This window comes from Malurus melanocephalus, unplaced genomic scaffold (genome assembly GCF_030028575.1).
Source record: "Malurus melanocephalus ecotype Western Australia unplaced genomic scaffold, MMel_1.1 scaffold_1399, whole genome shotgun sequence".
Lineage (NCBI taxonomy): Eukaryota > Metazoa > Chordata > Aves > Passeriformes > Maluridae > Malurus > Malurus melanocephalus.
This window is the reverse complement of record NW_026624631.1, coordinates 1-13,370: the sequence shown is the minus strand read 5'-3', so window position 1 is coordinate 13,370 and position 13,370 is coordinate 1. Positions and strand designations below refer to the sequence as shown.

At 35.6% G+C, this 13,370-nt stretch overlaps 1 protein-coding gene across 1 annotated transcript in view; it reads right to left on the bottom strand.

The window, feature by feature from the left end:
• The window catches only part of LOC130586926 (low-density lipoprotein receptor-related protein 1B-like), a gene marked incomplete at both ends in the record, with an annotated part of 36,751 nt that extends 23,605 nt beyond the window's left edge, over positions 1–13,146 (bottom strand). The window contains 7 exons of the mRNA XM_057387860.1: positions 160–289; positions 947–1,053; positions 5,280–5,396; positions 9,708–9,827; positions 11,481–11,600; positions 11,769–11,885; positions 13,053–13,146. Coding sequence (XP_057243843.1) covers positions 160–289; positions 947–1,053; positions 5,280–5,396; positions 9,708–9,827; positions 11,481–11,600; positions 11,769–11,885; positions 13,053–13,146 — 805 coding nt within the window. The remainder of the gene's footprint in view (positions 1–159; positions 290–946; positions 1,054–5,279; positions 5,397–9,707; positions 9,828–11,480; positions 11,601–11,768; positions 11,886–13,052) is intronic.
• Positions 13,147–13,370: the final 224 nt, after the last annotated feature.

The window sequence follows — 13,370 nt, the reverse complement described above, 5'->3', positions numbered from 1 at the left end:
AGTATTTCAGATTTCTTTGCACTTCTTGCTACTTCCAGTGCCCAAGAAATCCTGATTTGATGCTTTATTTTCTACTTTCATTCTGATTAAATCCTTATTTCACTTCATTTTTCAGCGCCATTCCTTCATTTTATTTTCCAGCATTAATTAAAACAATACCTGGTTCACAATTTCTCTCGTCCTCCCCGAGTTTGCAGTCCTCATGACCATCACATTTCCATTTTGCTGAGATGCACTGGCCATTGGAGCACTGGAACTGATCCCTTGAACAGCCTGTTTCACAATACCTCTGGTACAAAGGAAACAACCAACACACAAAATCGAGAGTTTAATATCAACACTGGCAAATATACAGTTGGTGACAGAAGTCATAGCCTGTATTCCTACTTGTTATGAAAAAGAAGGTAATTAATGAAATGAAAAAATGAAATCAATTTGAGGATGTGATTCAAAAAGGTGGCTTGCACCCTCTAAATGGTTGGGATACCTGAGGTCTAGTACTGGCAGGAAAGGAGAAGGAAAAAAAAAAGGAGAAAAAAAGAACAGAAACCCAGCAAAGTATTATCCAGTGAGCTTTGGGTATACCACAAATGGTCTACATCATTCTATCAAAAAATGCCACAAGCCAAAAAACTGCTGTGTCTAAAAAGAACGGGTTCCCAATGAGGACACAAAGTAATTCCAGAATGGGAAGAGGTTCAGATTACAGCTGGGATAAAATGATGTAAAACACTGTAAAATATTCCTTGATTTATTTGCAGGTTCCATTTTTAGAAGAATTTCTTCAAGAAGTTTGCTTTCAATTTAGTAACAATATTTGTATATATGGATTCAAGTGTAGAATTCCTATTGCCATCTTTTAAAATGCTCACATGCAGGAATCCAGTCTCCAACAATAGAAAACTATTAATTCTCTAATGAAATACCTTTTCTGGAAGATGCCTACCTCATCTGAGCCATCTGCACAGTCATAGTCTCCATCACACCAGAATCTCGCTGAAACACAGTCTCCATTTGCACAAAGGAAGTCTTTCAAAGTGCATGTTTGAGGTTCTGAATAAAGAAAAGAAACAACCCTAGGTTTATTAGCATTTCCATTAATTATTTTATAATAACCCCCCATCAATCAATGAATAAATATGAAAAACTCAAAACAGTTAGCTTGCAAGTAATAAGGACTGGTTTCCTGCAGGATTTTATTCCACAACATCTTCTAACTAAATTTCATTTACATAAAGTAAGATAGTAATGATAATATTTTCATCACTTTTATACATTTCAGTTCTATCAAATCTCTTTGCATAATATGATGTTGACTATATATATATATAATTAACTTCAACACATGAATGTCAGTATGGGTTTTGTGAGATATGTACCAGAGACCACAAACACATTTTTCATGTCTTAATAACCAATGTAATTAGAACTAACCAGATTTTTGGCTTTCCATCACACAACATCACATCATTATCATGTACCTTTTGGTGAGAGTGAGTGTGTGTGTCAAGAGTTGGCTTTCCCTGTGCTCAGCATTCAGGGGAATGGTATTGAGATGGCAAACGGAGCCCTAAAGTTTGGTGTTTCAAATAAAATCAAAGTTTTCACTACTGCTGACACAAAAAAGCTGGCAAGGAGATCCCTGTGGAAGATTCCTCCAGCAGAACATCATGAGCTTTTCTCCTGAAAATGAGGGCCACTACAAAAGCCATTTTCTGGATGCTGGACCATTAGATTAAACAAAGGTAGAGAGGTGCTGGGGGTTCAGGAGAAGTTGGGCAAGTCTCTGTATGCAACGTAGATTTGGCAGTCAGAGGGCTTTGGAGAAAAAAAGGGCTTACAAGACAAAATAAGGATTATTTGTGCAATTATTTCCATTACAGTAAAGAATGCATTGTGTAAATGATGTAAAATCAAGATTAAGGATGAATTAATAAGACCTTTTCAGGTGAGAGASGGGAAATGGCAAATGAACCAAAGAAAGRWRRRWAAARAAGAGAGCAGACAGTAGGAATGGASAGTAATGAACTGGGRATGCTGARRGGTCCTTTAGCAGGACACAGAAGGTGCAAAYATGARTGCTTTTGTRAAATGCACCACAGTGATRAAGMAAARGAAACACAAWATTAGAGGTCTCAAACTGAGAAGAATTTGGTAAATGCGGTAAATGTGGGAAAGCTTTAATAAATCCCTGATGTTTGATTCTTTTTGTTGTCAACAGACCAAGAAGGGGAATTTCATGATTTGATGACATGTATAAAGGAAATAAGTTGTGGGAAAAGTAATTCACATGCAAAAAGACATTTGTCATRCTTCTATATTGATTTGAAAAATACAAGCAAATACATCTGCTATACTGCTAATAAATTATTTATAAGCAGAGATTTGATTCTGGAAAAATGTACACAAAGAGCTAAGTACTCAAYTCTCTGCTTGCAAGAAATATTTCTGCTGCTGCTGGAATCCATCTCTGTGATTTACATATGAACATGGTAAAGTGCTTTTCCATCAGTGCTCAGATTGTCAGTGAATGGGATCAGTATTAATAGAAAGCAGTATTAAAGGAATAAATATTAATTGACTTCTATACAACCAATGAAAGACAGCATTCTTTAATTTCTGCTTTATAAAATCACTGAAACTCCTTCCCAAGAAAAGMATTTGAGACMCAAACTTATCCCRGGACAAAAATKAMCTAATYTGTTTTCTTGGCAAGTTGKGGAARCAACAAAACAGCACRAGGAAGAACTTCTAGCAACGTGAATATTTTTACACTGATTGAATTTGTGTCTTTCTACAACATTATGTTTGCTTTGCTTCAATGTTTACAGTAGATTGTATTTTATTTAATCACATTAAAAAAAACCCAAAATTACTGGTGTCTTCTTTTTAGCAGGAATAAGATAGTCATTACTATGGAATTTTCCTTTTTTTTTTTTTTGGAGTTTCCTGAAAGAGAAAACACTACTTTTGCTCTATTTTTTTTTTTTTAAATCCAGATAAACTCTGAAAGCAAATCCTCCCTTCAAACAGATGTCACCTCTGAAGAGTTAACAATGTATCCTACACTTTCACATCCATATATGATATTTTTAATATTTTTACTGTTTCACTTCTGATAAATTCATCAGAACAGTGAACACCTTGCATGTGAAGAAACTACATAGAAAAGTGTAAATGCTGGAGCTGAATGTCTATAATTCAGTGAATTCATTCTGCATTCTTGAGAAACAACTCATTTTCTGATAGAGTTGCCTGACAGCCCCTTGCATATTATATTCATGTATGCCATGAACAATTTATCTCACTGTGCAATGTAACGTATTTTGTCAAATGGTTTTGAAGTTCTAATTTCATATATATTTGTTTCATTACACTTTATTCCATAAGTGGCTTGATAGTCTATAAAAATTTCATACAACTCTTTCAGACAGCTGAACAGTATTATGTACTGTCCCAGTGCTTGAAGATTTTGAATTTTAAAACTGCGCCAGCCTACTGCATTTAATTTAAACAGTAGAAACTATAGTTAGAATTTATGTACGCATTTAACAAGCAAAAGTAAATTAAAAAAAAAACCAAAAAACAAAAAACAAAAAAACGAAACAACAAAGTAGCACCCTTTAGTTTGATTCACCTTCTGTGTCTGGATACTCCCAACTCACTAATTCCATCCATTATGATTAATTACACATTTCTTTATCTGCAAGTCTAGAGAATAACAAAGGACTGAATATATAACTCAGTTATTGATATAACTAAGTTGGAAAACTTCATACATTAAAAAAAGAAAAAAGATTATTTCACTCTCATTTTTTTTTTCTTTTTTTTTTGTATCAATTTATAGCATAATGATCAGAACTTTAAAGAGGAAAATTATTACTGCTAGGTGATATACATGGCAAATTCTAAATATAATGCTCAACACTTATTTTGGAAACAGCAATAATACTTAGTGGAAGTTTTTGTTTTGATTTGGTTTKTTTCCAWAYWTTCAGCAGATTGTCCAGTCATGTAGATTAACACCACTACACAAAATTATGACTGTTTATTTTTTACATGAGACTAAAGGAACATAAAATAATTTCTTGCTACTTATAATACAGAAAACTGACACTAATGATCAATTCCTAAGTAAAATCTCCCACAAAGCTAAGAAAGGTTTTGTGAGCCAACCACCCCCAGGGTGTAACAACAAAAGGCTCTGAGTGATCACTGAGCCACACGACATTTTCCCTTTGATATGAAACACTTGCATATGAAAACCACAGCACTATTGCTTGCAGTAGTAAAACTCACAACATTTTCAAATGCAGGGAGTGATTATAAGGTAAAAAAAATCCATTTTAACCTCCCAAGCAGAATGAGACATTTTCTACCTTGTCTTGAACTGGACAAGAGGGCAGATTGCATTTACATAGAATTAAAATGCCTAATCTATTAAACTTCGTACATTATTACACATTCATGATATATAATCAGGGATGAGCATTTGAGATTATGTGCAAGAACAAGATATTAACTTCTTGGATTTCTGAGTAAAAAGGAAAAAAAAAAACCCACAGAAATTGTCAAGAGAAGGCCCTTCAGAACTATTTAGGGAACGTCCCCCTTGAAATATGTTATAAAGACAATAATTATCAGATAAAACCATCACAATTTTTTTCATTTCTTCCTGAGAACCAGATGGAAATTAACTCCCTGGAAGTGGTATTACAGAGATTTATTAGGCCTTCAGGTTCCCCGTGTGTAGGAGAGAAGTGGGTAACTGAGCTACTTTGAATTACCACATCTACTTCTTAATGCAATTAAGTACTATAGAAATTGCCTTCTCAATATGAAACAAGGCAAATCATCTCAAGAATATAATGAATGTAATGAGCAGGTAGTGTTTGATCAGAATTCCTTGTTAACTAATGCTTTTCACTTTACCTCTGAATGGTGTTTATGATTCTTATTCAGAGGTAAGAAATGTGATATGTAAATAACTGAAAAAGGTAAGCTAATTGTAATATTTATTTTTAATTCACCAGATTATCGAGTAGTTGCAGGTTAGGCATTTTTTCATAGCTGATACAGAATTACAACTCTTTATAAGAGGGAATGGAATTGGAGAATTACAGAAAGGGACATTTTCAATTGTGGCCAACTGATGTTCAGCAGATCAGAGGATGCTGAATGAAAAGATGCCCCTGTGTTTTATCAAAATACAAAAGATTCCTCTTTCACGTTGCTAAACTGACTCTATTATAAGATGGGCTAAGGTAAAAGTTACTTACTACAGTTTTCTTCATCAGAATTATCTCCACAATCATTCTGGCTGTCACATCTCCAGTGATCTGGAATGCAGTTGTTGTTTTTGCACTGGAACTCATGAGGCCCACAAGTTTTTTTATCTGTAATTAAGATGAATAATGTTTACAGCATTGCAAGCAAACGGTTAAAATGGGAAAGACTTCCACTAAACATGTGGTAGTGTTGCTGGATAATGTTAAGAAGGAGCAACCATAATGTTTGAAATGTTACTTTCAGGAATAATTTATTTCTCGTAACGATCTTTAAGCTTCTATTATACATTCATACCTTAATCTTAAACTTGGTGAAATTAAAATATGTACTGTATAAACTGCCATATAATGTTAAAAATATGAAATTCAGAAGGAGTCACAAGGTTGTTCAATGAGAGGGTATTAGTACACTGACTCTCAAAAACTGTATTAACTTTTCCTTGAATTTATCTGTAAGATTGCTTTACAAAAGATTAGATCACAGTAAACCATAAGAATATTAATTTGAAAAATGCATTTCATTTGAGAATATGTATTTCCCAAGACTTATTTTTGAATATAATAATTTAAGATAGAAAACTTTGCACTTTGATTTCAGTTTTTACCTACTGATGGATTGGATTGGAAGCTACTTATATAAAGGTAAAACATTATAAAGCCTGTAATGCTAAACTGAGGGAAATTTCCTTCATGTTGAATATTTTCAATGAGCTTTTCTATTTACAGAGGAGCATTGAAAGCAGAGGCTCTTAGAGATAGAGAACACCCTGAACTCCTCCAGCAGAAAAGGATCTCCCTCTGTGTTTTCTGTGAGCAATTCCTGAATAATTCGTTCTGCTCCTAAGGACTGAGATGAAATGAAGTAAATTAAAAAGTTATCAGTGACATTTTTGTTAGAGGGGGAAAAAAGAAAAAAAGTTTGCTTTGTAAAAGCCTCAATGACATTTAAAATTACATGTCACTGTGATATTTCACTAGGAATTTTTTAAATTTCCTTTAGGCGATGTCATAACATGTCAGAGCAGCTTTACTCTGCTTTCAGGGCCACTCTGGGGCTGCTAATGAGTGACAGAAGCAGCATCTTCAATCAAACTGCTTCCTCTTCTGCTAAACCACAAATTAGGGGTGTTAGTTTTGGTGCTACCATCCAAAATGCTGCTTTTTCTCAATTGTTTCAGTTGTAGTTCCAGCACTAGATTGAGAAAACAGAACTGCATTTCAGTATCAAGAAGGTGAAGGTAAATGGTGGTGCAGCTCAGTTGTGTGCACTCAAAAATCTGGTCATTGCAATACTGGAACATGGAAAAAACACGGAAACCTTAAATGGGGAAACAAAAACAAAACAAAGCAAAAAACCCTGTACGCACCCCAAAAGCACTTTAATTCAAATATCAACCCCTGTGAATGATAACACTATTTTGCCACTAATTGTATGACATTGCTGTTTGAGGATTTTAATTCCATATATTTTCATGTCTATGCATGTGTGCGTGTGTGAGTCTGAGAGAGACAAAATCCAAAAAAGTAAAGGAATTTGCTTTTGATCCAGGATCAGCTGGGGTCCCAGAGCCCGGCAGGCTGTCACCAATGCTGGACACAGGAAATTATAAACCTGTTGAAGGAAGTTTTTATAATGTATCCTTCAAATGCCTTGAAGAACATACTCTTTTATCAACAGGAAAAAAAAGCCTACTTTAGGACTCTCACAGCTAACAATCAAATTAATATTAAAAAAAAGTGAGGAAGCAGAAAGCAGTCATGCCAATGTTGACACATTAAGATAATCAAGACCTGCAATAAACACAACCTTTAAAGCACATTACAATCACTTTCCAAAACCACACACAGCTTTCTTCAGATTCTAACTCAAAATGGTCCATTTTGATGTAAAGTACTGAAATTGAAAGCAAGGATTAGATTAATCTAATGGCTTTCTTTAATTTCTCAGACAGCATGAATTAACTGTACCTACTTTTTCCCGAGCAACACCACACACTCCTTAATAAAAACACATTTCCTGATTCTACTTCAACTGTCTGTGCTGGAAAGCAACCACAGAAGACTAAATACACATTTACACTATTTCTAGGAAATTTACTCAGTGTAATATCTCCAAAAACACACAGCAGCAGATGTTGACTAAGCAAAATACATATGGCTGTGCAGCACTCAAGCAAAAACAGATTACCCTTTACACAAGTTTTGCATTGCAGGCACTTCAGAAATGAACTCCAAACAATATCAAATTAGTATTACATCAACATATGCACATCTTTTTCATACTCAGCTTCCAGCTTTAGAATTTGATTCTATCAAACTTTGTCCATAGAAATAACAATCTTTAAATTGGAAAAAAAAATGCAGAAGACCAAACTCTGTTGAAACTACTGCCATGGTAAGGTCATTGAAACATATTTCAAATACTAAATATACGGAAAACTTCAAAATGTGATTAAATGCACCCTGTTCTTGTCAAGGTTTAGCTGTTCCATGTGTACTCAAAAACCGTATTTGGCACAGAAATTGTGACTATGGATAAATTACTCTGTCTCGTCCAACATGAAAACCGAGAGCAGTGTATGCAGCCAGGAGATTAACAATAAAAATGTGTTTTTTCAGGGATGTATGAGATTAAACTATGGAACATCTCACTGCAGAATGTTCTGAAAACTTTACAAAGGTAAAATGAGAATGAAATCTATGATGAATTATTGTATTAAGAGTCACATACTTGACTCACAATATTTCTGATTGTCAGGTTGTAAGGGTATCCCAGGGAAGTTTCAGTAAATGTATGCGCTGCTCACATGTTCCTCCCTGGATACTGACTTCCACTGCCAGCAACAGGATAAAAGTGAAGATGAGTCTCAGATATGAACCAACACCTCCAGTTGTACACTGATTTAAAAAACCTGTTCAGCATGGGATTACACACATTGCTCCTCTATACTTTTTAGTTTTTTGTATAATTTTTATTCTTTCTACTGTAAGATGATAGTTCAGAGTGAAGTTCTCACTACAAACACAATTTTTCCTATTCAGTGTCAGCTTTTGGGTTTTTTTCCCTTTTTCTTAAAAAAAAAAAAAAATTACTTGAAGATATTAATGGATGAATTATTTTAAGACCATTTTTGCCTTATCAGTTGGGTTCATCAAAATGTGAATCCACAGTTAAGAAGCTTGGAATGCTGCCCCAGCTGGAAATCAAAAACACATTGGAGATCCAGGTCACGTGGAACAGTGTAGGAGAAAGCACCCGTGAAGTCAATCAGGGAGTGAGCAGTGCAGGATGTTTCAGGAACAACCCAGAAGGGGGTATGGAGCCTCTGTGGTAAAGTTTCATCTCCTTTCTGTTCATCGTTTCTTCAAAACAAATGATTCGTTGGATTGTAAACATCCCCCAGTTGACAGGATTAATTATTGACTCAATTTTGGCAATTCCAATGATGGTCTTGGATTTTCAGTGGTGAGAAAGAGTCCATTTTCCCAGGCACACCTGCCACCTTCAGCACCTTTACAAACCCTCATGTGTCCATTACTTGAAACATCCATGGAAAAGCAGCTCAGTGCTTTGTCCTTGACTCCAGCCCGTGGTTTTGATTGTCTGCTGTCCCAGAGATAAACCTGTCCAGACACAGGTGTTTCATCAAACCATTCACTGATGCGTGGATGAATAACGGTGAGAGTTTTAAATCTTCCACATTTGTCTTGTTCTCCTCCAGCTCAGAACATTTTTCTATATTTTCCTTTATAGACCCGTCTTGAAAGTCTCACGAGTGTTTCTGGCCATGGTTAGTGGGTGTCTTGCACTGACATCCATTTTCAGGGATTTTCCAGCAATACTGATCCCACTTATTCTGCCTCTGATTGCCTGTAATCCATTTCCCAGGTAGAATATTTGTATTTATTATTTTTCTCCAATAACAACAATAACAGCTGACCCTGGAGCTCACAGAGAAAAGCAGAAGTTGCCCATGACAAGTTCCAATTTGCTCTTGACCCTCCTACACAGCCAATCTTAACTACCAGGATTTGCAAATTATTATATTTTCACTATTTATGAAGTTCAGCAGCAATAAAGTGCAGGCTGAATTGACAGAAACTGGATAACACTGTGAGAAAAATAAAGAATGTCACTGTACCCTGTGACAGTCACTACATTCTGTGTCACTTCTATGATTCAAAATGCCAAATGAGAGACTCATCTGCAGCTCCTGCCAATAAAACCGTGGTAAAATATGAATTTTATGAACCACTCATACAAAGATTGCCATTCAGTAAGAACTGGATGAGCCAGGTAGGTTCCAGATTGGTATAATCAAACACTGAAAGGGGACAGAAAAAATGGGATGATTATTTTCCTTTGCTAAAAAAAAGTCAAGCTGCAGTTAATAGATTCAGAACCACTGGCAAACTCACCACAGTTGGCTTCATCTGATCCGTCAGCACAATCTGGGTCTTCATCACACACCCACAGTTTGGAAATGCAGTGTTTGGTTGTTTTACACTGGAAGTGGTCTGGAGAACAACTGTTTTCAGCTTCAAATAGAAGAATTCCAGATCAAAATTAGAAAATTTCCACTAATATTTAATATATGTGTTTTAAAGGACACAAAATTCAGAAATTTGGTATCTCTAGCATCAGTTATGTAACATCTTTAAGGAAACAGAGGTTATCGTTAAGGAAACAAGAGTGTCTTATAGCAGGTGCCCATGTCAACATGAAATTTGTGGTAAATTTATTAAAACCTCCTTTTTTTCCCCCAAATATCTTCAAAGCAACTGGAGAATTCCCAGAAGCCACAAGCAAGGTTTGATTAAAATAAAAATACATGCCTATCTTAAGAGAGAAGCTAATAAAATCTAGGTCGGACACACCAAAAATAATAAATGTAAAAATTATAATGATAATAATAATAATAATAAATGTAAATTGATGAACCTCCCCCACTTCCCACTGTCCCTTTGCAGGTGGGTTGGTGGCTGAGTTTCAGACTCTGAGTTCAAAGCTCTCTCTGTGTCCCAAGGAGACTGTCCTGCCCTCATAAATCCCAGGACATTTCCCCCTCCCTCACTGCTGATCCTGACCCTGCCCACCCCACAGACCCTGAGCTCTGCTGTTCTGACTCTGCTGCTCGGATTTAACTTCTGCCTGCTACACCTCAAGGTTTTGGGAATTTTCCATGTGCCAGTTCTTTCCAAGGGGAAAAAAAAAAAAAAAATCTCTCCTATTCTTCATGGAGTTTAGCTGGTCCCTCTTAATCAGTTTTTAAAGAAACCCAACACACAATGCAAACCAACACACAATATTTTCTGCAAAACCCATATTTAAATCTCTCCTGTTTGGACGACAGCCATCAAACATGACCATCAACAAAGCCTTTATAAGGTAAGCAGTCCTCCTCTCATTAGAGAAAAATTTGTTCTCTGCAGAAATGCAGCCCATGAAAACCTTGAGAAGCTAATTCAGAACAGGTTATATCAGCAGCAGATCTGAGCAACAAAATGAGTCAAAGACAGAGCTGCAGTCCATTCACCTTTGTTACAAAATGATCAAAGACACAAACTTATTCAATAAAGTTCCACGACAAATCGGAAAATATTTTCTCCTCTTATATCTAAGAAATATAGAGGCAAAATGAATTTAGGAAAAGCAAGTTGTATTAAAAACTGAGCAAATGGAAATCCAGTTACATAGGTAAATTAATGAAGTCCCCAGAGAAAGGGGAACAGAGAAGGTAAAAAAAAAAAAAATCAATGAAAGAGAAAGGATGTAGAAGGAGCTTTGGATCTGTAGCTTTTCCAACAAAAGATTCTGAAAAACATCTTTTTCCATTGAAATGCATTGCTGCAAGGCATGGCAGATGAAAGCCTCGAGAAGATGAGTCATTTGTGAGGTGGTTAAGAGTCAAAAACGTGTTTCAACCTCAGTCAAAAACCCAATTAAATGCTTGAAATTGTTTATACCCCTCTCTTCTTCCCAATGACTTTAAAAAGTAAATTTAATAAATGACATTTTAGTTTGTTCTCTTGTATGTGAAGCATTGCACACCAATCCCATGAATTAACTGTTTTGCATGTTCTCAAATTATTTTAGATATAGACATTTGCAGACATTTCTTTAAAAGGAGCCAGAGAGCACAATTCTGCTAATTCTCTAATTAGAATTAGAATTTTCTAAGCATAACTTACGACAGTCTCTTTCATCTTCTTCATCCCCACAGTCATCCTGGCCATTGCATCTCAGGTTTATGGGGATGCACTTCTGGTTCTTCGTGCACTTGAACTGCCCTGACAGACACACGTGTGTGTCTGCAAATTCAAAGAGAATAAAAAGATTAAAAAGATGTAAAGTTAAAAATGAAAATATTCAAAACTTGAAAGGTAAATGAAGAAAATTTAAATTTGTTGACAGTGTGAAACATGGCATTTATACCAGTTTGGGCTATTTCTGAAGCTGCAGCGTGTACAATCACCTACCACAGTTCAGTTCATCAGAATTGTCCCCACAGTCGTTCTCTCCATCACAGATAAAAGCTGGAAGAGCACAAAGCCCAGTTCCACACTGGAAACGTCCTGGCTGACATCTGAATTCAGCTGAGAAAAGACAAAACTGCTTATGAATACAACCAGAGGAATGGTTAAAGTCTCAACACTGCTGTTCTTACCTTATGGACTAATCAAAAATACCTATAAACTTTCGTATTTGCCTCTATAATCTCCACCTGGGTATATTTTAACAAGTAAAATGTACACACACAACTGATTTCAAAGTCTGATATCTTTAATTTGTGCAACTCTAATGACACAGAGTGAAGCACCCTGCAGGTTGAAGCTTAGAAAAGGCTCAACAGAGATTTGCAATTTAAGATCTAAAAACTTGAACTCAACCCTGCTTTTAAGAAACTCCCTGTCCCACTGTAATTTTATTTCCCAAGAAACGCCTAACATTGTTCCTTCTGAAGCCATTGTTCCTTCTGCAGTTGATTCATTAGAATCAACAGGCAATTATTTATATCTATATAATTATTATTTATGAACAGAGTAGCGTAGAATCTCATGTAGAATGATTACAAATATTAAAATTTCAAAAGCCTCTGCAGAAAAAAAAAATCCTAATTAATAAAATTCTAAAAACAGGGGTGAGAGATGTCAACACAAAAAGTAAAACTAACTGTTAATTAACTGGAAGGTTGTAGAACACACAGTAGAACTTTTTTTTTTTTTTAACATGAGCTTAAGGAAAGAAGGCAAGAATGACAGGACAATATTGTTGTTGCTCAGAAAACTGCAATAAATAATAATGTGTGTCTAAACTTCTATAGCTGCAATGAAAAACAAGCAAATGAAATGAGAATCCCACATTTTTATTACCTAGAAAAATAAACCACATAAACCTGGCAAAATTCTGTATTTATGCAAAGAATTCCACAAACAGCTTTCAAATTCAAATCTTTATCAGAAACATAACTAGGATGAAGTAAAGGTCTAAAAGATGAAAATCATGTATGATTTTCAAAAGACCTTGAAAGACTGGTAGACAGGAGATAATGAAAATCTTTTACAAGATGACCAAAAAAATCCCCCAAAAACCCACAAAAACCAAAACAACCTGTACCCTTTGTAAATCTGACAGAGACCAAGGAACATTAAATAGCTGCAAACAAAAGAGTCCAAAATAACGCTCTTTCTAAAATTTATGAAGGGTTACTTTTGCTGTGGACCCTACAGATAACACCAAACCCCAACTGGATGAGCACTCACGGCACTCAGCGGGCTCGTCGGAGCCGTCCCCGCAGTCATCCACGGTGTCGCATTTCCACCAGAACGGGATGCACTTGTCGGTTTTGCAACGGAACTGCGAGAGAGAGGAAGCAGGAATAAACACTTTGATATGAGAATTTATCAGTTTATTCATTTACTTATGGGCAGTAATAGCGAGGTTTATGGAAATCGGATTCGCTGCTTGAGGCGTTGATTCGTTAATGATTTCTGGCTGTTAATTTTACAAAAACTTGTATTTTAAAATATTTTTCTTGGAGCTGTTCTGTGCTGAGATTGCTCCTGATAAAAGTCACTGTG